We start from the raw sequence: 24,231 nt of genomic DNA, 5'->3' as shown, positions 1-24,231 counted from the left end.
ACCTCCTCCTGGACATACAGGCAGTTCACAATGTTCCTTCCTACAAGCAGCAAGGCTAGTCTCCTCTCTCCAGAGAGATGCTTGGGTTCATAGCATTTCAACAGAGAAGAGACAGGATGTGGTTGTAATGAATATAAAGGGGATTTTATTTTCAAATAGCTGGGCAAAGACAGTCCCTGGAAATTCTCTCAGGCTCAAAGACTAAACACAGCCTGCTCTCCCAAGTATCACAAGAATAGTGCCTTGTTCTTCTCCTGTCACTTACACCTATATAATTCTACTGACTTCAATGGAGTTACTCCCAACCGAGTTACCCTAGTGTAGGTGAGAGGAGAATCAGGCCTAAAGTCTCCCTGAACACTGGCCTGGCTAGTAATCATAGAATGCGTTGTGACTGAATTACAAGGGTTCAAATCCAATTAGCTAAAACAAGAGAGATATTTGTTGTACATCTGAGAAGATGACATTTAAGGGTGATAAATTTTAACCTCAGCACTTGAGAACCTAGATGGTTCTGGTGATGCTATTGATTATCTTAGGTCACATGAAGCAACAGCATTTAAGACATTTAGAACAATTAACTATGCAATCATACCCTTCTTTTCCAGTCAACTAGTTTTAATGGCAGTCTGACCCCAAGCTAGAGTCTTTCACAGAGAAGCTCACTGTCAGCACAAAATGGCATCTCTCTCTGCTCTCCTGGTCTCCGAGGTCTGCTTTTGTAACTGTCCGTACACTTCTGAAAATAGCCACTGCTCAGTTACCATATGTACGAGGAGAGAAGCTAAGGGTGAATGATGGAACAACAATCTGAAAGGGCCACAGATGACGAAGAAATGACTCAGCAGAAAAAGAAAGAAAAGAACCTCTTGGTCAGCCAGGCTTTTTTCTTAAGAAATTATGTTTATACCAAGAACTTAAAGTAAGTTGAGCAGAAAATTCCATATCTAGAGGTTCAACCGAGTCCTACAACCTTCAGTGCAGAGTCCTAAATTCCAGGACATTCTATACTCCCTACCCCACTGGCAGCTATTCTAATAGCTGTTTCTCTGAATACATGTGCAAGCAGAGAGGGAAACTGATCTGAAATTAAGCCCATGTTCGTGGTGGCGGATAGTGCCCCTGCACTCTGTCACAGCACATTTAAACGTCCCCATAACTTTTAGCATATCCAAGGTTATCTGCATCAGTACAACCACAAAGGAAAGCCCTGCTACCTGGGAATTTAATCCCAGCACCCTCCTCTGATTCTGACCTTGCAGGGAACCAAGCACTTTGTTGTTCTGGGGATGTGAGGCACTTAAAAACTATCAAGTTTCAATGACTTCCCACCCAGCTGATGGCATAATATTTCATCCTGAGGAAATCAGTGTCTGGTGGAACAAGAATGTTCTGAGCCATCCAGCAGCCTCATGAGTCATGACATGAGACTAACAGGGAAGGGTGTGCCTTTGTTCCCTTCTCCAGCTCACCCTCTGTCCTAACACAAATTTCAAAGTTCTTCATGTTAAAGGAGATATTTTCAATTTACATCTTACAGTTACATAATTAAAAGGCACAGATTCAGATTGAACTAAATCAAATAACAGCCCATCTCACCTTCCATCTGCAACACACTCTAATCCGACTCCCACTTTATTGTTTAGCTGCATTTTACAGATTGGAAACAGGCATAGAGAGACTAGTGACACTGGAAGTGTGGGGTAGATCAGATAATCAAACCTGGCCCTCCAGGCTAGCATCAAAACCACTAGACTATCCTTCCTCAACTTTGGAGTTTGTTTCCTTATCCCTTACACACCCTTTTGGTCTGTCAGGACCTGGAAGTGTTAATTTTAGACAAACCACAAGGCTTACCTCTTGGGCAGTGCTTTTGGGGAATGGCTGGGTTGAGAAGGAGAGTTGACAGAGTAGGGATGTTACTCCCATAAAATAGAGAGTCATTCATACTCCACAACAGCTCCAATTAGTAGTTCTGAGAGTTTACAATGGCTGAAATTTAATACAAAAGGAAAGTGCATTTCTAGAACTTAGAATGGAAAACTGAACACTAGCTAAGAGCTTAAGATATTTGCCTTGGAATGTTTGTTATGGAGAACTTCTGTAATATTTTTATGGAAAATATGCATGACTCAGTTATCCCCTCTCACATTTGTATTATCACCAACTCAGATTGAGGGTTTAATGACAGGGGAATCAGAGAAGAGTGCTGGTCATGCAGGCATGTCTGGGTTGGTAAGAATGAAAATACAAGAACTGTCAACTTGTGAATGGAGCTACCTTGGAGATGCAAAGGACAGCAAGGACCAGACCATTCACTTTTAAGACTGCTGGGCCAAGAGGAGTTTTCACAACCCCCTCCCTGGCCTGGGCCTCAGGAGGGATGGAAGAGGGTTGTAAAATTTTAACCTGTAAGCATTAGTCTTACCAGTTAACCCGCCTTAATGGGTAAACCCCAGGCTGGCTGGTTGACCCCAGAAGCCCTGTACTGGCCAGAGCAGCCCCAGCCATGCTGGCCCCTCTCCCTTTAATCGATTAACCATTTAAACAATATAATTTTAATCATTTAAATGGTTAACTTTTTAAACAATATTTACATCCCGAGTGTGAGCAGCTCACATTAAATCAGCATGACAGCAGTTTGAAACGAAGCACTGAGCATTAAGCATGCTACTGCCCAGTGCAGTAAGAAGTTTGAATTGAGGGGCAAGAGAAGCAGATTGTGTTGCCAGCATGCAAGCTTGCTTTTCCATTCTAACCAAAGGAGCCTATACACTGTATTCCTGTTGACTAAGACATGCAGTCTTATTTTGAAGAGGCTGTCCTGTGTAACTGCAAACATCTACTGGTTGCATAGCTCCCAAAAGGGTAAGTCTCTGACACAGGTCTAAACTCATTAGGACCTGCTGGAGGAGCCATGGTGAGAAACAGAGGTGCTGAAGCCAAGAACTCAGTCTTGGGTAAGCAAGGACTGCTGGGCTCATCTTTCCAAAAAGGGGAGGCCCTGGGCTTAGCACTAAAAGGTGTCCACTGCCAGAGGGCAGTGAGTAAAGGCCAGAGGCAGAAGACACCCTTTAGAACCATGATAGTACAGCAGTTAACTAATGGCAGGAACAGTTAAATTCTTGACAGGGGTAGAAGCTGCGCAGGTGTGGTAAAAGAAGAGTTATTGTACTCACACTTTCAATAAGAGTTCAATTCTACTCTCATAAACATCAATGGAAAGGCTCCCATTGACTTCCATGAGAGCTGGACTGGGGCCTAAATGAATTGTGGTAAATACTGTATGTTTTACAAGTGAAGTGCTGTTGCCCTAATGTTTATATTTTCATTGTTCAAAAACAAAACAATTATAATTTTCACTGTAATCTGCAAGAATATTTTGCTAGCCAAAACACAAGACTAAAAATGGGAATCTTTTAAAAGATTCCCATCATATAATATTAGTTACCCACATTTGGTGGCAGTGGAATATACCAATCGTCACCAGACAACAAGATAGCAGTTAGCTTTGTATTTTTTTCTTTAAATTGATGGCTTCATCATTTTAATGCTTTGTTGCACTTTGTTACCTTTTACTGTATATCCGATTCTTTATATCCTATCCTGTGGACCTTTTAAACACATCATACAAAAGGGCTGCTAAAGATCAGGGTGCTGGAGCCTTCCCAAAGGTGAGTGGGTCCCCCACCTGGGTAGGTGGAGGGACCCAGGCTCCCCACAGCTGCCCATATGGCTCTCCCTGACCCGGCTCCAGTCAGGGCCTCGAAGCCGCAGCCCGGCCACGATATGAGCTGCACTGGCAGCTGTGAGGAGCCATGGCAGACCCTCTACCTGCCCTGGGCTGGAGGGCGGGAAGGGAAGGGGCACCCAGAGCAGCCTCCAACCCGTATCCCCACCCCTCACCCCCCCACCAGGGTAGGTGGAGGGTCCTGGCCAGAGCTGGGTCAGGGAGAGCATGCGTGCAGCTGTGTGGAGCTGGTGTGGAGTCCTGGACTCTCCTCCTCGACCTGCCTTGGGTCAGGTGGGAAGATGGACCTGGGGCTGCTCTCAGTCCCCTCGTACCGTGAGCAGGTGGAGGGGCTGCACGCGTGGCTCCCACAACTGCCCAGGCTCCTGTCCCCGGCCAGGCTCCATGCTGGCTTGGCCAGGTGGGCAGGCCCCACCCCAGCGAAAAGTGGACCAGCCAGACCCACCCATTTTCAAAAAGTGGGAGGGCCATGGTCCCCTGCCCTCCTGGCACTACTGCATCTTGCATGACATTCTTACGTTTGGCAGTTTGACATTCTCACATGTCTGCACATAGCCCAGCTATTTTTCATGCATTCAACTGCCTCAGTTTCTTTGCACATCCCCACAGTCCCATGATCTCCCAGCAACCCTCCCCCTGGCTTTCCCCATCCACCCACTACATCCTCTCTGGGCTGCACCACTGCCCCAGAAATCCTCCAGGCTCTCCCTACCCTAACAATCTCTCTTCCAGACTGTCCCCGCTACAACATATCCTTCTACCGGCTCTCAACTCCTTGCAATACCCCCAGTTCCCAGGCTTCCCTGATGTTTCCTTCTAAAGTGTGCAGAAAATAGGTTCCTACCTCTCCCATACCTATTCCCAATGCTCAAGCTGATCTTGAAGGGGAATCTATTAATTTTTTTCACTTTCCAGAAATGTCACTCATGGAGTGCACAAAACATGGCAGCTGGATTTTCACTCAAACCTATGTGGGCCTTATTTCAAAATATGACCCAAACTAGTGGTGCAGCTACAGTTCTATACCTAATAAGTCAATTGTTCCTTTTCTCCAGGCCTAAGAAGTAGATTATGGTATCCTGGATACAGATTTTGCTTATCTTATCAGACTTTTTGTTTGACAGGAATGATTTCCCAATCCTGAAAAGGTGAACTGGTTAATTTTTTGTGTCTGCACAGTCTCAGCTGGGAGCATAATAAAATAAATAATAATATCTGAAACAGTTAGGGAGTTAAATGTACTCTTTTTAAAAAGCCTTTCCCTTGATGAGAAATAATAGTTGGGCAGAACAGAGTGACCTTCATGGCATGAATTGAAGTTATGCTACATACCGTGCTTATAGAGCATTTTTGAAGTGCATAGATCAGGGAGACTCTGGAATCAGCTTTCCATGTTGGTCAGGCAAAGCCCAAGTTTGTTGACTTTCAATGTCAAGTACAAGCTCGAGTTTTACTTACACTTATGGGAATGACGGAGTCAGCTGACCTAAGGCGGCGATCAGAAAGGTAATACATTGTAGGGATTGGTGGGAAGAGAGGGAAGGCAAATAAAAAGAACACAAAATGTATTATCTTTTAAAAATCTCATTATTTGGGAGGGGGACTGATTTATTTCTTTTAAAACACTTGGAGGTAGCAATACTGAACACTGTTGATGTAAAAATTGGATTTCTTTAAATGTACATTTTTCCTGTGTCTAAAAACAGCTCAGATTATTAAAACTGGAATTTTGAACATCTGAATTACCTTTTTTTCCCCATTTCTCTCAGTGTGAAAATAAGGGTATGGCTACACTTAAATACTACAGCGGCACAGCTGCACCACTACACTACGGTGTAGACATTCGCTACACCAGCGGGAGGGGTTCTTCCCTTGGCGTACCTAATCCACCTCCCCAAGAGGCAGTAATTAGGTCAAGGGAAGAATTCCCTTCCATTGATCTAGAGCTCTCTATACTAGGGGTTAGGTTAGCTTAATTACACCACTCAGAACTGTGGATTATTCACACCCTTGAGTGATGTAGCTACACCAATTTGATTTTCTACTATAGACCAGGCGTAAGCTAGTCAATTTCACTTTTGTTCAGTATCTGGTTCACTTTCAGGGCCTTATATGCTAATTAGTACCTATGCTGAATGTTTGCACTGTGGAGACTGTTAATGAATAATTGTTTAAAAGATCTGTTTCCACTGGATTGTTTTATACTTTAAGTGCCATGCAAACATTTCTGTTTGTCTTAGGTTTTCACAATATTTATCTGGTCAAATTTGAACGGAGTGTCTTAGGCCCTGACTACACAACAACATTTTGCCTCAATGAATCTATTCATGGGCACAGAACATCTTAGAAAACTGAGGCCTTAGGTTTGGCCTACACACAAACCTGCTCTGGTTTAATTAAACCAGTTTAAACCCCTGGGGTGGACACACTTATTTCAATTTAGCTTAAACAGGTTCCTAATTGACTTAAGGTCAATTATAATAAGCCTAATTTAAACCAAAGTAAGTGTGTCCATATAGCCTTTTGCACCAGTTGAACCAAGTCAGTTTAAAATGAGCCCTAAAGTGAAACCAATGGAACTCTGCCTGTAGAGCAGCCCTTAGAAGAGAAGTGGTAGATGTTGCAAAAGCATATGTAGCCACAAAACTGAAAGGCAAAGAAAGACAGTACCACTGCCTGTCTGCTTGAAAGCCCATGATCTACAGAGTACAAGGAAACAGAAGTAGATGTCACAGAAATATGATGTTCTCTACCATGTTAGAAGTCACCCTCTGCGGGGATTGTGCTGCAGGGGTGGGTGAAGTGATTTAAGCTCTAAGCACTGGGGTAGAGTACAAGAGGGGAAGCGGACAGGTCACCCACCTACAGGCCTGGGGCACAGAAGGGGTCACTTGCCCAGGGCCCATTTGCGACAGCCCCCCCCAGCGGCGTTATGAGCCCGTGCGCAAGGTGGCCGTGCCACCCAGGACCATGCTTCAGGGAGCGGTGTGGTGACCCGAGGGGCCAAACCCTAGTAGCACAGCCAGCCTATGGGCCTGCTGGAAGTGCCCAGAGCGGGGCCCAGCCCTGCCCACTGGAGTACGTGCCCCAGGCAGGATCTGGCCAGCCTCCCCTCTGGGGTCACGGGGGGAGGGAGCGGGCAGCCTCTCTTTCAGATGTTGCCCCCAGCCCCGCAAAACCGGATTTTATCCCGGCCCAGCCTGAACAGTGGCAGGAGGCTCCCACGGCCGTGTGGCCGAACCCCTGCCTGAGGGGAGGGGGCTCTCCCCAGGGCGGGCCCTGCCAGGCTGAGCGCGGGAAGGTGTCTGGGCCAGGGGCGGCCCCAGCCCGGCTGGCCGGGAGCAAGTTCCCGGCACCCAGTGCCCGCCGCGGCCGGGGCTCGCTGCCTGGCGGCTCCTCGGGCCCCTCAAACCGCCCTGGAGCCCGCGCCCCCGACTCACCATGGTCCCTGCTCCGGGCAGCTCGCCCCGGCTCCCTCCCCCCTCAGTGCCAGGTGCGCTCCCCGCCGCCCATCCTGCCTTCCCACAATGCCCGACACCGAAAGCGACTCCGCCCCGCCTTCACCTGCGCCGGGCAGCCCTCGGGAGGGGCCGGGCACCTGGCGCCGGAACAGCCCGTCGGCGGGCCCCGCCCCAGCGCCAGGGGGAGCGGCGAGCCCCTGCCGGGCGAGCCCCGCCGGCCAGCCGCCGCCCCCCGCGCTGCGCCAGGTGGCGGGGATGGGCGCTCCCGGGGCGCGGGCGCGGGTCGCTGCTCCCAGTCTCCAGGGGTTTCCCACTTGCACCACGAGGCCAGCAGGCGGACCCAACATGCAGCACAGAAATAGGCAAGGCAAGCTGTGTCCTGTAACTGTATATAAGCGCCCGAGTGAAATTCACGCACAGGTTAACCAGTTACATTTACAAAATACCCAAGCACACAAACAGTGGCAGATAGGCAGGCTAGACTGAAACTGTTCTTAGCAAATTCTAGGCTCCTGGATTTCCCACTGCTTGGCGTTCCCAGCCGTCACCAGGCGCAACAGGACAGATGAATAAGGAGGAGGGTGGGGGAGTCAAGATTCCGGGCTCTTGTTCCCATCTCTACCCCTCGCATATCTCTTGGAGAAGACTCCAGTTCAGCAAAGACAGCCGAGAAGTTCTGTTGGTTTCAGTGGGACTATTCATGCTTAAAGTTAAGCACACGCTGAGGAACGTTACCGAATCAGGACCGAGAACCTGTTTTAGTGAGAGAGAGAAGGCTGGTGAAGCCACCAAGATTACACCCCCCTGCCTGTTGTTTTGGTTGGTTTGGATCTTTCATCTCCATTTAGATAGTTACCAGAGGTGGGCAGAAGTTATCTCAATTTAGTGTCTAATGAGAAGGATGGTGAAGCCTGCCTTACTCTAGTACTGTAAGGTGATGAAGTGAGCTGTTGCTCAGGAAAGCTCATGCTCAAATAAATTGGTTCGTCTCTAAGGTGCCACAAGTACTCCTTTTCTTTTTGCGAATACAGACTAACATGGCTGCTACTCTGAAACCTCTCAACATGAAGATTGAGTAAGAGTGCTGATTTGCAACTTGAACCTGTGGACATTTAGTCCAGAGGTGAGAGCGCTCGCAGCAGGGCAATACTGATTTGGCATTAAACTCATGCTGCAATCTCTATGTTGAGGATTTATCAAGCTACACCGAGGCTTGGTGAACTTCCAGCATATTGAGTAACCTCAGGCCCTATCTCCTGTAGTTCCACTGAGAACATAATGGCTCAAATGGAGCTTTTGCAGTCTCAGTGGAAAGATCATAGTGACTAACTGAAGTGATACCAAGTTCAAAAGACCTGATAAAAATGCAGTGATGGTAGGTCATGCATTGTCTCAGTGAGAGATGTTTGAAAAAGAAAACAAAACTTGGACTTGAGTGGTAATGCTAAGGTAAAACCGCAAACAAATAACTTTCTCTACATCTGTACTAAGAGCAGGTTAATTATTAAAAGTTAAAGATTTTAAATCCAATTTACCATTTGCTTGCTTGCTCTTGGAACTCTGTGGTACCTAGTTTTGATTTCTGGTTCTCAGGCATTTGTACAAAGGTGCAACGTTGGGAAATATATAAATCCAAACAAAAAATTCCAGATAAACTATTTTCAGTATCTTTTATAGAAAAAATCATGACAATATTTCTATACCTATACGTCTTTATGTTTTTTCAAAACACAAGCAACCTAAATTTGAGGCCTGGATGGTGGCTCTTTAAAATTGCTAAAGGTCTGAATCAAAGCCCCAGAATCTAGGCTTAAGGCTTTTCATTCAATTGCCATGGATCTCATTAGGGAGATTTTATGTCTTGCATGTACTGAAATACCTAATTATAGTAGCATGAGACTGGGAATAGAAAGCCTAACTTCTGTATTTATTGATTTTGGGTGGAGATTTAGGGTAGCCCTGATACACCAGTCATTTACTCCATGTGTCATCAAAAAGATGGGCCCCATCCCACAAACTGCAGCCTTTCCATGCTTTGGGGATTCATATTCAGTATCTGGCTCAGGCCCATTATACAGAGAGGTTTTAAGGCTTGAGTGTCCAAATCCCAGGTCTTGTTCATCCCCATATAATTGAGAATAACAGATAAATATGGAGGAGTGTAGAAAGTTACCTACTGATGTCACATGTCAGCCACAGCTCACACTTAATAAATTCCCTTCTTCAGTCTTTGAAAAGGCAAAGGCATTAGTTATTCTTAATTATGCTTAGCAACGGGCAAATTGTCTCCAATAAAAGCATGTAATTCCCACTAAACTCCCTGGGCAGTTGCATAAGTGTAGCCAGGGCTGTCCTTAGGATTTATGGTGCCCTACGCAGTATTATTAAATTGGTGCCCCTATATTCCACTAAAGGCAGTCCCCAGCCGGCACCACTGACCCCAGTGTGTCGAGGGGGCACAGCCACCACCCCTGTCTACAGACCCCCAGAACTCCTCTCATTGCTGACACACACTGAGCTTTGTAGGTAAGAGATGCTGCAGTGGTGGCTCAAGGCAGGCTTTGGGCTGTCACATGGGGGCTACATCTTCCCGGAGTCCATAGCCCTCCTGCACCCCCGAGCCACTCCTGGCCTTCCATGACCATTTTGAGGGAAGTACCAAACCGTAATAACAACAATAATACAAGTGTATGTGTGTGTGTGAGAGAGACTGTGTGACAGTGTGTGTGTTGGGGAGTGTGAGACTGTGTGTGTGTGAGACAATCTGTTTTGGAGGACTGTGACTGGTGAGAGGCAGAGTGTATGTGGGTGTGAGAGCCAGTCTGTGTGTGAGAGGGTGTGTATGAGTTAGGGAAGTGTGAGATAGTGATCACACTGTTACTTTAAGTGTCCCCATCCTTTCCCCACTCCTCCCAGCTTTCCCCCGCACTGGCTGACTCATGTCAAAGTTTTGCTCCTCCTGTCCTGACCCCGGCCCAGCCCCCGCCGGAGACCGAGTGACACAGGCAGGTAGATCCAAGGAGGGACTCCATTCTGGGTGGCGATGGACCGGGCCGCCACACCGCCAGTGACCAGCTGTGCTGCTCTGGGCTCCAGCCAGCTGAGGAATGAGCGAGGGATGGGGCAGGGTTGGGGTCGGGGGGAAGTCTTCCAGCCCAGCATCAGCGAGGGGTAGGAGAAGAGAGGTGCTATACACAGCCTTGTATGCCTAAGGACAGCCCTGGGTGTAGCAAAGGAGACAGTTTGGCCCAGGGTACGTGCAACTTGCCTTTGATATCCCTTTGTAGCTGAAGAAGTTCCTGTTTATAAGAGCTGCTCATAAAAAAGAAAACATCTTACAAAAGTAGTTTTAGAAATTTTTCTCCACTTTTAAATTTGAAAAATCAGCTATCATTTGTTAAAAAAAACCTATTTGAAATCCCCTTTTCAAAAATTTCAAGAATGAAATTTACTTTGAAAAAAATGACTAGCTCTGCAGGTGGTCAAACAGGAAAATAATTTTGCTAAAATTTAATAGAAAATATTCCAAGTTTTGAAATTTAAAAAAATTCAGAAATAAAAAATGACTACCCCTACACTTCTTTATTTTAATGTAGGTTTGAATGAGTCAAAGAAAACACTACTGCAAATAAAGAGCTCTACAGCTCTCTAGCAAAGGTAAACCTAACAATCAGAAATCAGTCTTCCTGTTTCTTTAATGGATTAAGTATTAAAAACTGAACATTTTAAGCTATGGTCACAAAAAACACACTCTTTCATGTACTCACATCCAATCTACCCTAGTGTTTTAGTCTGCTGTCTGTCACCGTAGTATCTATTTTTGTGTGACAATCATGTATCAATAATTTTATTTTTTTTTAAAACAAAGACCTAAATTAGTTTAGGCATAGGAGTTCAGGTACATTGGTTCACAGTATCTGAATTTATGCAAATATTGCATAAGAAAAAGAAAGGGAGCAGGGAGAAAAGGAAAACACAACCAACAGGTACGTATCACATGTTCATTGCCTGGCACCAGCTTTCCTAATTATTTATTCTTGAGGGCTGATCTAGCAGGTTTATGGAGGTAATAATTTGGCAACAGAGGTTCAGAGGTATTTGCAGATACAGTAATCATGCCAAGATATGTACCCATTTAAGTCAATGATATTAAAAATCAAACAAGTAACCTCTGGCTAACAGCCAACTAGAAGCTGGAGATAACTGTTTACTTGTGGGTGTGCATAATCTTGCAATAAATCATCTAACTGAATGTCACTTACAAACTTCCTAAACAAGCTACTGATGGTTATCACCATTACACAGAGGGGAAAAAACCTGTAATTTCACCTTTGCACATGTCAACAGTCACATTCACAATGGAAGTCAGTGTCTTGCTTGGCAGTGCAACAATTTCAGGGGGAGTTGTGCATACACAATTGATGGCATAAGAGGGCCTCTGGTGTCCAGGGCTGGGACTCTAATGAGTTTGATAATGCTACCAGATTGCATGGTTTATTACTGACAGCCTAGGTGCTGTCATAAGGCACTGATTTTGTCATGGTGGAAGGTCAGAAGATCTGGACACATGGGGTCCCATTCCTTACAAGCTTCATACAAGGGTCTATTAACTTTAGGAGGTTTCACATGGATTCAGAGCTCATGGCATAATCATGGCCATTGTAAGCAAAGATATACATATTTGATAATTAGCTGGGAAACTATATTTTTGTACATTTCCAACATAATGGATGAATCCATGCCAGGTCACAGCTGAAAGGAAATGAAGAGCAGCTGTTATGTAAAAAGGTAGCAGGAAATAAGTGGACAAAATAGAACATTCTTGTTCCCTTTTGAGAAGCAGCAAGCCCTGGCCCTGGCAAGCAAAGGCCCTGGATAAATCTACTTCAACCACAACAAATGTGGCGGAACATTTGCCTATTATATTAATTCTAGCCAATGGTAGCTATAGGCTGACTTCAAACCATCTAGGTTCAGATTCTCTCAAAGGTACACAACTGTGGAATAGTTAGGATAAATAGCTCATAGTAGACTAAAGAGTTCAGGCTGATTGTTATACCAATAAAATAAAAACCAGCATGATCTTATTAAAGAGGAAAAGGCAAAATACCACTTTTATTGTGAATACAGAAAGAATCATAGTAAGCAGTTATAGCTATAACATTCCATTCAATCTCGTATTTATTCACACATTCATTCATACACACACACACACACAGGTTCTGCAAGGTTGTTATAGTTACCAGCCTTAGAGTTGCTCATGCCAAGCCACTGGCCAGGTGGCCTGGACATGAGGAGGGAGCAGGGCCTTGTCAGATGCTCATCTGATGCTCCTGGAAGTTGGTTTGCAGAATCAGACCCCCGAAGTTCTCACTTTCTAGAGTCCATTTTTATAGGAATTTCTTCCTATGCTAGTCTATGGGAATTGCTTCATCATGCTGTTGCTGAATCAATCAGCAGATAGCACATTCCTGACAGCTCCGTGCTGCTAGATGTTATCTTATTCTTTGGTTCTCCCATCCTTGAGGCTGTTGGGTGGATTCCAGTCTGCCCTCCGGGGGTCCTCTGGTTATTTCCACTTGATGCCTTCTTCAGCCAACGGGCACTGGATTCTTAGGCTGGCACCTCCCTGATCATTCAGTTATTATCCACACCAAGCATCCATCCACATACATCCTCCATCTCTATTTTAATCACAATTGTTAACAAAGCAAGATGAATACAACAAAAAGGCAGGGAGTCTCTGGGTGCTGTTTCTGTTGTTACAGAGTATTGTTTTGAGTCTCTCTCTGTGTGAGTAGTTGTTATTACAAAGAATTGCTTTGAAAACAGACTCTGTCTTAGAATGTACTAACGCAATTAGCAGCTTGCAAGTTTAACACATAGAGGGAGAGAAACAGTACCAAAAACCAAGAGACCTCTTAATTAGTAATACCCTGGAATTTAAACTATGGGGAATCAAACTCATTTGTGATTTTAATACAGAACTTCTTTAATATGATCCAACATGATGAATCACACCCCACATGCTTTTGTATGAGGCCTGTGCAGAGTTTTTTTTGGGGAGGAGGGGAAAGATGAGAGGGAGAGTCTACTTTATACTAAACCTCATTTAAAAAAAAAAAAATCGATCTAAATTCAACAGAAGGAGCTACTTACTAATTACGTTTTGTTCCTAGATTGATCACTTTTTCCTCGATTACAAGGGTGACCAGATATCCCAATTTTATAGGGTCAGTCCCAATATTCGGGGCTTTGTCTTTTATAGGCGCCTATTCACCCCCCTAACCCCTGTCCTGATTTTTCACATTTGCTATTTGGTACCCTAGTTACAAGATAGCTATCTCTACTTCTACATACCAATTTCTCCCTGTATTTTGCTTGCTCACTTTTAAATCATTTGCAGGCAAGATTTGATTTCTTCACAGATCAAAGCTAGAAGAAGATTGTGTTCTATAAATCACATATAGCATCATACCCTGGCCATGGTGATGTAGGTTTTGGTACAAGTACTGCCACGGATGGGATGTGCATGAAGTAGCCCTAACATCATAGAAAAAATGTGATCAAATTTGCAGTAATTATAATCTATACTGAGCTTAATGATATTTTTAGGTACTTCCAAGTATGTAGAATAGTTCTCTACAGCTAGAGAAAGGAATAAAATGCTAAGAGCAGAAGAATATTGATGGGGCATTCAGGAAAGTTTCAGACTGAGCTCCATTTTCCTCAGTCAAAATGTGTTATTGGAGCCCTCTTGTGTTCACTTTGACTAATAACCACAGTATCCATCGATTGCCTTCCCACTTCAAAATCTAGAGCAATCTGCCCCGTAGCTCCATTATGGCAGGCTTTCTGCTTGCTCAAACTGAACCCTTGCTCTCCTTTTCACAGTCCTTTCTCCCTGGTGTAGTCCCTACCTCCCCTTCACACACACTTTTCCTCACTGATCTCTTTCACTCCTTTGTCGTGTCCTGTGCTTGCTAACTGCTGGTAATGGGAGAATAATGGATGTGAATTATGCCCTTTGCAACCCGTGAAGCATTCAGCACAAGGTAAGCAAAATCAGTTGTGTTTGTTTAGAGGACTACAATATTTTATTATGTATAGGCTACATCTACATTGTATGATTTGCAGTCTGGGTAGACATACCCTCGCTAGCTTTAATCTAGCTAGCATGGCAAAAAAACAGTGAAGACACAATGACGTGGGTTTCAGTGTGTACTAGCAACATGACTACATACTCAAAAGGGCCCAGGCAGACCATACAGAACTTCCGTTATGCTGCCACCTTTTCACAGCCAATTTTAGCAGGCGAGCTAGATCAAAGCTAGCAGCTGCAATTACACTTGTAACTGCAGTGTAAGCATAAGCACATCTTTACCCTCCAGTACCCTTCACAAAGTAAGTTTGGAGATTGGAGTGAATGTGCTAGAGCCACCTTGCCTCACTTTACTAGATCAGGTCTAGAAGAATACATTTTAAATTTAGTTTTCCCTAAGCAACAAATAGACCCTTAACAGATAGTCTCCACCAGTAGCATGGAAATTAACTGGTAGTTTCCAAACCCACTAATATATAACAACTTGGGCAGGAGCTAGTTTAGATAGGCAATGGTGAGTACCACATTAGGCTTTAATGCCATATATAAGATATAAATGCACTTTCACAGAAGAGTAGTTTCAGTGGTAAGTGGGGGGTTGAGGCTGCCTTCCCAGTTGGGTGGGCAGTACAGGGGCCATATGTCCTCCCTGCCAATAGCAGGTAGCAAGATTGCAAGGACTGGGGGCCATAGCCTAAGTAACTAAAGGTTTAAGGTCTGCGACGTTGCAGGCAGGCGCCTTTGCAGTATTGTTTTTCCATCATGGGATGACAGAGAAGAGATGAATAGGAAAGGGTGAAGAACGCTGCAGGGATGCTGGACCTGCCCCTGCTAATGGAATAATGCTTTTGCAGTTGTGGGCAAAACCAGCAAGTGACTTCTTGAAAGGCATGTACCCTTCTATCCTAGCTGCCCCACCCATCCTTAGTTCAGCCAGTCACAGGAACAGCTCCAAGATCTCTGCCCTGTTAAGCTGCAGGAGCATGTGCTTGTGAGCCAACGATGGATGCCCCAGACCATGGCATCATAGAGGAGACACAAAAATGTAACCAAAAGGACACAATTGGAAGAGAACTGGCAGAAAGGAGTGGTCAGAAATGCAAGATTGTTACTCAGCAGAACTGCAGCTGTGTGAAGTGACTTGGCAGATGGGTACCACACTCCTATCCCTCACACTGAAAGCTGGACCAGAAAGAGGCTGGGCACCCTTGCTTTACACTGTTACCTTTCAGCTGTGTGTTCCTGGGGAACCAAGGCACAGCGTCCAGCCTGTCTGACTCACAAAAGACCTTCCCAGCAGCCCCCACCACGGCCTCTGCTTGAACCAAAGCCACTCAGAAGACAGACTTACAAAAAGCAATGAAAAGGCAGTGGAAAACACACCTAAACCTCCTGGACAAGGGTGACAGGATTAAGGGAACTCCCCTAGCCTCATTTGCATTGAAGATAGGAGAGAGAGGCATCCCTATTAGCATATAGAATGGAGAACAGATTCCAAGGCAAGAACCGCACTGAGCCCTAGGACCTGAAAAGCAGAGAATCACTGCATGATGGGGGATGGGTTGGGAGAATCTCTGCTCCTGATGTTAATGAACCCACACCTACACACACCCAGCTCAGTAGTTATCAGACCAATTCTAGTAATAAATCCTTTATTGGTATCCAAAATATTGAAGCTGCCTAATTGCATTGCAAGCTCCCTTGAAGGACCACCACCCATAGTCAGGAAAAATCAGTTCCTATTGTCTAGCCTGAACAAAACAACTTTGGTATACTCCCTTAAGCCCTCAATTTACCCATAAACAAATCTAGTGTTCTCCCTTGAACTATTGTTCTTTCCCTACAAAAACCCCTACCCACGCTCATGTCGGTGTTCTGATGCCTGGATCCAACATCTGCATCAGTTCTGTTGGATCATCTTCTCCTGATTGATTGTGGTGGCTCTGCCTGGCTCCAGCACTCCAGACCCTCAGCTACCACCACCACCACCTGGGACCCCCAATCGATTCAAGTTTCACAGACTGGTGAGAACCCAATGAGCTCTCAGTATAGCCTTCTGACCCTGACTTGTGTGATCAGTTATAGTTTTGTAAACCTGACTTTTATAATCAAATTTAAGTTATAATATTTAAATCTAACTGTTTTGTTTAGCTCCCCTTGTATGGTTATTACCTGTCAATAAATAACTTTCATGGTGAAGCTGTTTGCTTCTCTCTCCCCCACTCGTGTTTTTTGGCTTCCCCATTTGCTCTGCAGCAATGCTCCTCGTACCTAAGCTAAAAGATCCCTGTGGTGCCCAAAAATCCTGTGGGGTTTGCTCATCAAGTGGGTTTCTACCAGAACAATTGTAATGTGAAAGTGGGGATCGGGACGTGCTGAACCTGGGACATATGAAGGGGGCAGCTTGGAAGTGCTGCTTGCCCCAGTCTGCTCAGGCATACTCTATTCCGGTGCGGTGCCCATAGCATATGAGGGTGACAGCTTGGAGGTGCTGTTTGATCCAGCCTATTGAGTCCAGGGGCATACAAGGGGTCAGCTTGGGAGTACGGATTAACCCAGTCCTCTCAGATGCTCTCTGGTGTGTGGGTTGGAGTGTGTGCACACGCAGCTGATTCTGGGGCTGGAAGAACCCAGCCCTATAGGGAACCTAAGTCCTGCAGGACAACTCCACTGGGGGGGAACATAGAGCAGGAAGAAGTAGAGCTCTGTATGAGAACATAAGTGACACAAGCAGTACATTGATAGAAATACAGAACCGCCCCCCACCCTGAAGAGTAACCCTAATAAGTGAGCATACCCCAAAGTACGGGAAAACCTGGTAACACCACCATACCCACATTCAACAGTTTCCTTTAATGCTGCATGCACATGGTACTGGCAGTAGAACATTTTAATCTTAAAGCCAGATTAAGGTTTTAGGACGCCAAGCTAATGTCCTTCTCTACAGGAAGGGCCATGCTGCTATAGGTGCTATGTATTCTTATTAAAGTAGGTGCCATGGGATCTTCTGTATGTCAATGAAAATGTAGTGGTAAAGTCAAAACACACTTTTTATCCACTTCCATGTCCTTTCTCTCACTTTGAGGGCAAACATCAGCTTACTTCACTATCTGAGGTCTTAAGAGCTGCTAATGCTAGTGACAAATTTAGTCAAGAGGGCTATTATAAGGCACTTCAGAGGAAGGATGGAATGAATGTACATAACAGACTGAGGAAATGTTACAATCAATGAGATTTTTATTTTTTGCATTGGGTACATACAGATGCAGTGAAACTGCTCTCTTTTCCAAAAAGCATTATTGACAGTCCTTGAGTACTGGCCAGTTTGAAAACAAAAATTGACTGACAGAAGTTAAGAAAGTTGTAACAGCTAGTTACAGGGAACACATGCTATCTGTTTAGTGAACGATGCAATGGGTTAAATTGTCCATTTACAAATCATACAATCTCACTGAAATCAATACAATCACATGGAGTGTAAATCACAGTCTGGCTCTGCTTTTCTGTGTAAATTCAAATGTTATAAAAGCTGGTAAAAAAATGTAGGGGTGGAGAAATACAGGAAGTCCATGCTGACTACACACATGGACGACTAAAGGAAATTCAGATGGAGAGCACAGCTTCTGCTTAGTATAGTGCCTTTAGAGAGAAAGACCGATTTTAGAGTCACTGAGGCTTAGGGTATGTCTGCCCTGTAATAAAACACCTGCAGCTGGCCTGCATCAACTGACTGGGGCTCGGGCTCCAGGGCTAGATAACTGCCCTGTAGATGATGTTCAGGCTCAGACTGGAGTCCAGGCTCCAGGACCCAGTGAGTGGGGAGGGTTCTGGAGCCCAGTCTCCAGCTTAAGCCCAAGCATCTACAGCCCCTACAGCACAAGCCCTGCAAGTCTGAGTCAGCTGCCGCAGGTGTTTTACTGCGGTATAGCTATATCCTTGAGGATTTCATTTAATGAGGTGTGTGGTGCAGGGGATAGGGCACTGGCCATGGATTTAAGATCTAGGTTCCATTCCTGGCTCTATCTTTTCCTTAAACATAAAGGTTCAATACACGACATCATGAAAAAGGCAAAAGGACTACAGTTGGAGGTTATATTCTGTAGTCTAGGACATTTCAGAGGGGGAGAAGTGGCTTCAATTTCATCTCTTAGCTGCTGCGAACTAGGATCCTGATCCAGTGATGTGCTGGGAGGAGCACAAATCAATGGATGTATTCAAAACAAGAATATTCAGGGCAACATAGGATGTTTCCTAAAAATAATGTCACCTTATTGTTCAATGTTCTCCATAAAAAGTGAGATTTAGGGCCAGATTGTCAGAGGGGTTTCAACTCCACCTTCTTCTCTGGGATTGTGTAGATACCTGTGTACACATTTTTCAAGCAGATACTTACAGATGAACTTGAAAGAAAACAGGGAGTTTGCACACAGTGGCCCTGGTGGGGGTCAGCCCATGCCAAACCACTTGTGGGCTTCTCCCTGCCACTCAGCTGAACTTCTACTATATATGCAGTTATGAAGCCACCTTCAGTACAGGTCCTATGAAGGACTTACTGTGATTGATTGCTGCAGCTGATATTCCCCTAACATCTAGGAGAAATCCTCAGAGGACAGAGTTAATAAAAGAGCAGGCATCTCATCATTGTTTTTAGGGCAGCGCTGCTATAGTCATTTGAGTAAGTTGGCAGTGATTTGCTGTTTTCTGTAGAGTTCAGATACATGAAAATTACTTCTCATGATTAACTAAGCCGGTCTTTATCTAGGATTTTTTTAAATTTTGTAAAAATAAATTTTTTTGAAGAACTCTTTTCTAAAGTTGGTTGGTGGTGGATATGACAGAACATAACCTATTTAGTGCACAAGGGAAAAGTGGCTGTAATTTAGAATCCTGTTTGGGATGAGTGTTGGTATTCTAAGTATGCATTTCTTTTAAGGCTATGCCTGATGGGCTATTTCACACACCAAAGTACTAAACTTTTTGCAATAATATATGGTGAGGGTGGAACCTGAAAGCTTAGCACTGAAATGCCAGATCAAGGTACTTTAAAAAGTATGACCACATTTACAAATAAAACACAAACTTACCTTACGACATGGCGAGCAGAGGTTACCGTAGATCTCATTAAATAAGCTCACGTTAGCTGAAATATAATTTACAGAAAGGCTGAGGTGGGAGCTGACCTTATGTTCTCAGGCAATTTTTTTTCCCTATTGAACTGAAAAAGAGCAAAGACATGTTTGCATACAGCCCAGAGCTGCTGCAGGACCTATCAATATTGTTCTCGCATGAGGTGGGGAGAAAGTAATAGAAATCATAAGCTAAACTGGTCATTTTATTTAATAGTCTTGTTGATGAAACATTAGAGGTACTGTATTGCATGGTTAAAAAGATTCTTCTCAGAACCAACAGGAAGAAAGATACAGCATAAAATAAAAATGTAGGGTCCTCAGGCTTAGTCTGATTGCATCTTATGCACTGAATACCAACAGAGTAGAGAGCTTGGCTACATTTCACGTAGGAAAGAACCCTCAAGCCTTTAACACTACCCATTCTGGTAAATGCTTCAGTACACAAAGCTGTCGGGAGAGAATTCTCAACCTGGGGGTCATTAACAAGTGTCAGGGGATCGTGACCCATATTGCTAAAAGGAAGGGGAATCCAGCTATGGAAGAGATTGACCACCATTCCATGCATTTCAAATCAAGGGGGCTTAAAATCTGACATTGTAAGTGACGTCAAAACTAATATCCTTTAAAATAATTTGAAATCTAACGGAAGTGCAATGCTTTCCCCTCCCCCATATACTTGATACAAAAGGGATGCACATGATTTGAGCCTTCTCTCCAATGTTTGGAAAGGCTCTTTTCTTGACAGTAAGCTAATTAATAAGCAAGATCTCCCAGCATGGTATAATGAAGCAACTCCATTAGGGGCAAGGAGAAGGTGTTCTCCTCTTCTGGCTTAACTGGACAACAGAAGTGAGTGGGTAGGGAGGGAGAAGTCTGTGTTCTCAAAACACTCCACTCTGCAGAGCCAGCTGCTCAATGGTGCTACAGGCTCCATCCTGCAATGTGTGCTAGTCTCTGGTTATGGGGCTCCTTTACAAATCATCTGATTCTAACTGTGGATCTAAAGGATGCCTTCCAGCCAAAAGCCTGGATCCTGCTTTAATCCACCCCTATTCACAAGAACACTGTGTAGTTTATTTACCAATATTTGCTGCAACAATGAAGACCAACTGAAGATGGGTCATCAGAATAAATTAAGTGACTATCAAGAAATTTTATTATACATGTATTCGAAGTTAAAAATCCAAAGAGGGAGCAAGATTTATCTAGCATCTCTAAACCATGTGGAGTACAGTATTTTGTAGAAACACAGCTGGTAAAGAACTTACAATACATTAATGGTACCCTTTGCTCCAATGAAAAAAGGCCATACAAAAGAAATTGGTAATGCTTCAAAATAAATCTCCTGAATAATTGCACATTTGAACTCACTGGAATAGTTATTGTATTTTAAATTGCACAAAACAGTATATTTCTTCAAAAATAGGTTAGGTGTTTTTACACAAGCAATATATTCTTCAGTGCATTATTAGTTTGTTAAATCTCAAGGTTTATTTTTGTGACCAGCTGGTGTTTTGCCAGCCATAATCACCTTGTTATATCTAAGTGATGCTATAACTATGTTAATTTCATATATTTATTATAGAAAATATATTTGTTAAATTTAAAAGCTATGTAGCAGATTCTAGATTATCTAGTGGTAAAACCTTAATATGATTGCCACGGATGGGGGAATTATCCACAGGGAAGGGGAAAAAAAATGCTAAATATGGGAGAGGTGCTAGATAGCCAAATTGACAATCTGTTTTGCAAGAGAACATCCAAAGAAGCTGATGCTAGCGGGTACTAGCTCTTTTTTTGCTGGAAAGGGGCAATCCCAGTAGTATAGATTGACGTAGGGGACAGATTGAAATTAAATCAGCTAGCGTTTAATCATACAGTTCATTATCAAATCTACATAGTTTAATTTCCCGAGGCAGGCACATAGCTCCTGTTCATATTAATAGGAGGTGTGCGTCCCCACTCCCAAATCTTTGGGGCACAGAACTTACAGTGTGGCTCCAAACCTCCCCAAGTTTTATTTTTGCTGCAATTTAATCTAAATAAGAAATTGATTAAAAGGATTGTAAATACATAACCCATCTTGGTTTTTTAGGGTAGAGAGAAACATGGAGAAGAAAGTTTTCACAGATCTCTTCTTGTTAATCTTTACTCTTAAACCAGGTGATTGGAACAAAAGAGTTTGATCCAACATGTGTGTGAAAAAAACCAAATGTCAGTTTCCTCCCTGATTTACATTAGCTCATTACCTAACTTCAGGTCCTTTCTGGCACACATGATATTTCATATAACTTGAAAACAGAAGTCTTTCCAAAACTAAAACCTTCCATCAGGTAGCAAGGAATGGAACTAATTAATGTAACTCTTCAAATGTAAAACATTCAACATATTCCTTTCAATACAGTTTCAGATCATTGAAATCAGGCCCCCAAATGTATCTCTTCCTAATACAGACTTGCCAAAAGCTCTAAATTAGCGTTTACTCATTCAGATTTCAAATTTAAGTGGATAATACAATCAAACACTAGCCTGATGCCAGTTTCTGAGGGAAGCTATGAGAAGTATGAAGAATTAGGAAATATCAAGTTAAAAAAAATCCTTTAGCAAAATATTTCTGGAGAGGGCCCATAAAATGGTAAGTCATAAAGCCAGTTCCAAAATATGTGAATCAAGAATATACCAGAGATAGTATTTAGTAGCATGGAATCTACCATATTATTGTTTTTGAAATGAAAACTGAGTAAGATCATGACGCATTACAGTCCCATGATATTAGCATACACTAGCTATAGCAGGCTATAAATGCAAAATTTTTGTATCAAAAGTATATGACAATGATTTTAATTCAGCAGTGACAATAGCACCACTTGGTTGTTGCTGCAAGGCTAAAATCGCAGTTCTTTCCAATAGCTCAATTTTTCTGCAAGAATGAGCACGTCACTTCCAACGGCAGCAGAAAGAGCTGACCTGCACATATTTCTTCCCTCACTACATAACACACTATAACATCAGCTTTTGTGAAAATCCAACAAACTCCCATCTCCTTTGCAACTCCATGGTACATCATGATAAAGTTACATGAATTTCATTTTCAAACTGTTTAATAAGCTCTTGTAAGACAACCTTATGGCATTACATATATCCTAACATTTATGGAACATAGGTAATTCATGTACTTGACAGAGCAACATACAAGGGAAATATTTCCCTAACTGCCAGCTGGAATCATGCAATCCATGAAAATGTCAGACTGCCTCACTCAGCGTATAACAGCAAGGACCACCACTGCACATAGCATTTAAGATTAACAGCCCTCATCTGCACTCAGGCCAACTATTCCCAAGAAATATTTTGTATCTTCATAGTTATTGCTTCAGAAGAGAAATTTTAGAAATGTTTAACATTAATTTTTCTTCAAAACAAAGACAAGGTGGTAATTAAGTTAATGCTATAGCTACATATAGTTTCTTCATGATAAATGGGGAACTAAGCTTTTCCACATAAAAAATTAGTTCATTAATGTAGGAGGGGCTTTTTATTTTAGCGATTACTAAGATAACAGGCTTGCATAGCCCCCCATTTTAACAGCACTGTAAACATACTGAATGAGCATATGTTTTGTGACATATCATGGGCTGCCTTCACTATTGAGAATGTGCAGCTTATCCACTAAATAACAGCTACAAAAGTTCACTCGTTATACGTTAGCCAAGAAGAGGGAATAAATATAGTTTCAGCATGTCTAAGAGCCTGGGATTATTTACAGAAACTCTCAAGCTATCTGAACAGAACAGATTATTTTAAAGTAGTTTTACCAATAACTGAATTTGCAGACAACACTCCAAGAAAGCCAGTAGATCAGGATCTCTCATGTCAAGCATTTACTCTTACTGCCACTCCAACAGAGAGGGAACACCTGCCCCTTTATTCAAACATTGCTTAAAAAAATAAGTCAGTCTTTCCTTCTTCCAAAGTTATAACCAATACTCCTTTTGGAGGCAGCCTAAACAGCTGCACACCAGACAAAGAGTTCAGTGGGGGACTGCTTATTGGAAGGGACAGTAAGTTATTTATTATTTGCACAAACCTGAAAAAACTAAACGCATTTTACTCTGGTAATCCTTTAGCTACTGTACAAGATATTTCAGCAGAGAAAGCACATTGTTAACACTACATGTAAACCAAGTTATGACAGATCCTTTTATCGCAGTGTCACGTTGCAGGTAAGCCATTTTATGTTACATCAACAGGCTGGGAAATTGCATTTCTGTATCAAGGTGATTCCCACTGAAGCCTATAGAAGAGCTTTGCTCTACAAAGGTGACTGTCCATCCTGGAAGAGCAAGAGAAAAAGGATCCAGCAATCAGTGCTTTTGTGACGATATTCCTAGGAGGGATTTCATTCATTCGGTGTATGTTGCTGTACATAAGGTGCATGAACCTGTCAGGTCCTAGGTCAGTGTGAGGAGAAGCTGGTTGCAAGGCTGCAACCAACTACTGGCGTCATGTCCCATATCTATAAGAAAAACAACATGTGGGAAACTACTCAGCATATCATATAGTATTAAAATCAAGAGTATAAAGACTTACACATGTAGCCAAAAGATTAGAGTAACAATATGCCCTAAAAAAAAAAAAAAATCAGCATTCAACAGGATTTTGAAATAGCACTGTTTATTTTCAGCTTGATCACCTTCTAAAAGTTATACTAGCCTTGTGAACCAACATAGCCAAACTATGTTTGAAGAAAGGATTCTAGCTTGCACAGCACATTGTTACAGAGCTACA

At 43.3% G+C, this 24,231-nt stretch overlaps 2 protein-coding genes across 4 annotated transcripts in view; both read right to left on the bottom strand.

The window, feature by feature from the left end:
• AP1S3 (adaptor related protein complex 1 subunit sigma 3) overlaps positions 1 to 7,292 on the bottom strand; it is a 68,602-nt gene extending 61,310 nt beyond the window's left edge. For all 3 annotated transcript variants that reach the window (XR_012160803.2, XM_073359934.2, XM_073359935.2), the window contains exon 1: positions 7,192 to 7,292. Coding sequence is in view for 2 of the 3 variants with exons in the window: in XM_073359934.2 (XP_073216035.1) it covers positions 7,192 to 7,194 (3 nt within the window). In the remaining variant the exon portion in view is untranslated. The remainder of the gene's footprint in view (positions 1 to 7,191) is intronic.
• A 10,237-nt stretch (positions 7,293 to 17,529) lies between these two features.
• WDFY1 (WD repeat and FYVE domain containing 1) overlaps positions 17,530 to 24,231 on the bottom strand; it is a 45,315-nt gene continuing 38,613 nt past the window's right edge. Inside the window, exon 12 of the mRNA XM_073359932.2 lies at positions 17,530 to 23,959. Coding sequence (XP_073216033.2) covers positions 23,900 to 23,959 — 60 coding nt within the window. The 3' untranslated portion in view covers positions 17,530 to 23,899. The remainder of the gene's footprint in view (positions 23,960 to 24,231) is intronic.

Source organism: Lepidochelys kempii, chromosome 9, assembly GCF_965140285.1.
Source record: "Lepidochelys kempii isolate rLepKem1 chromosome 9, rLepKem1.hap1, whole genome shotgun sequence".
NCBI lineage: Eukaryota > Metazoa > Chordata > Testudines > Cheloniidae > Lepidochelys > Lepidochelys kempii.
This window is presented reverse-complemented; position numbering and strand designations above follow the sequence as displayed.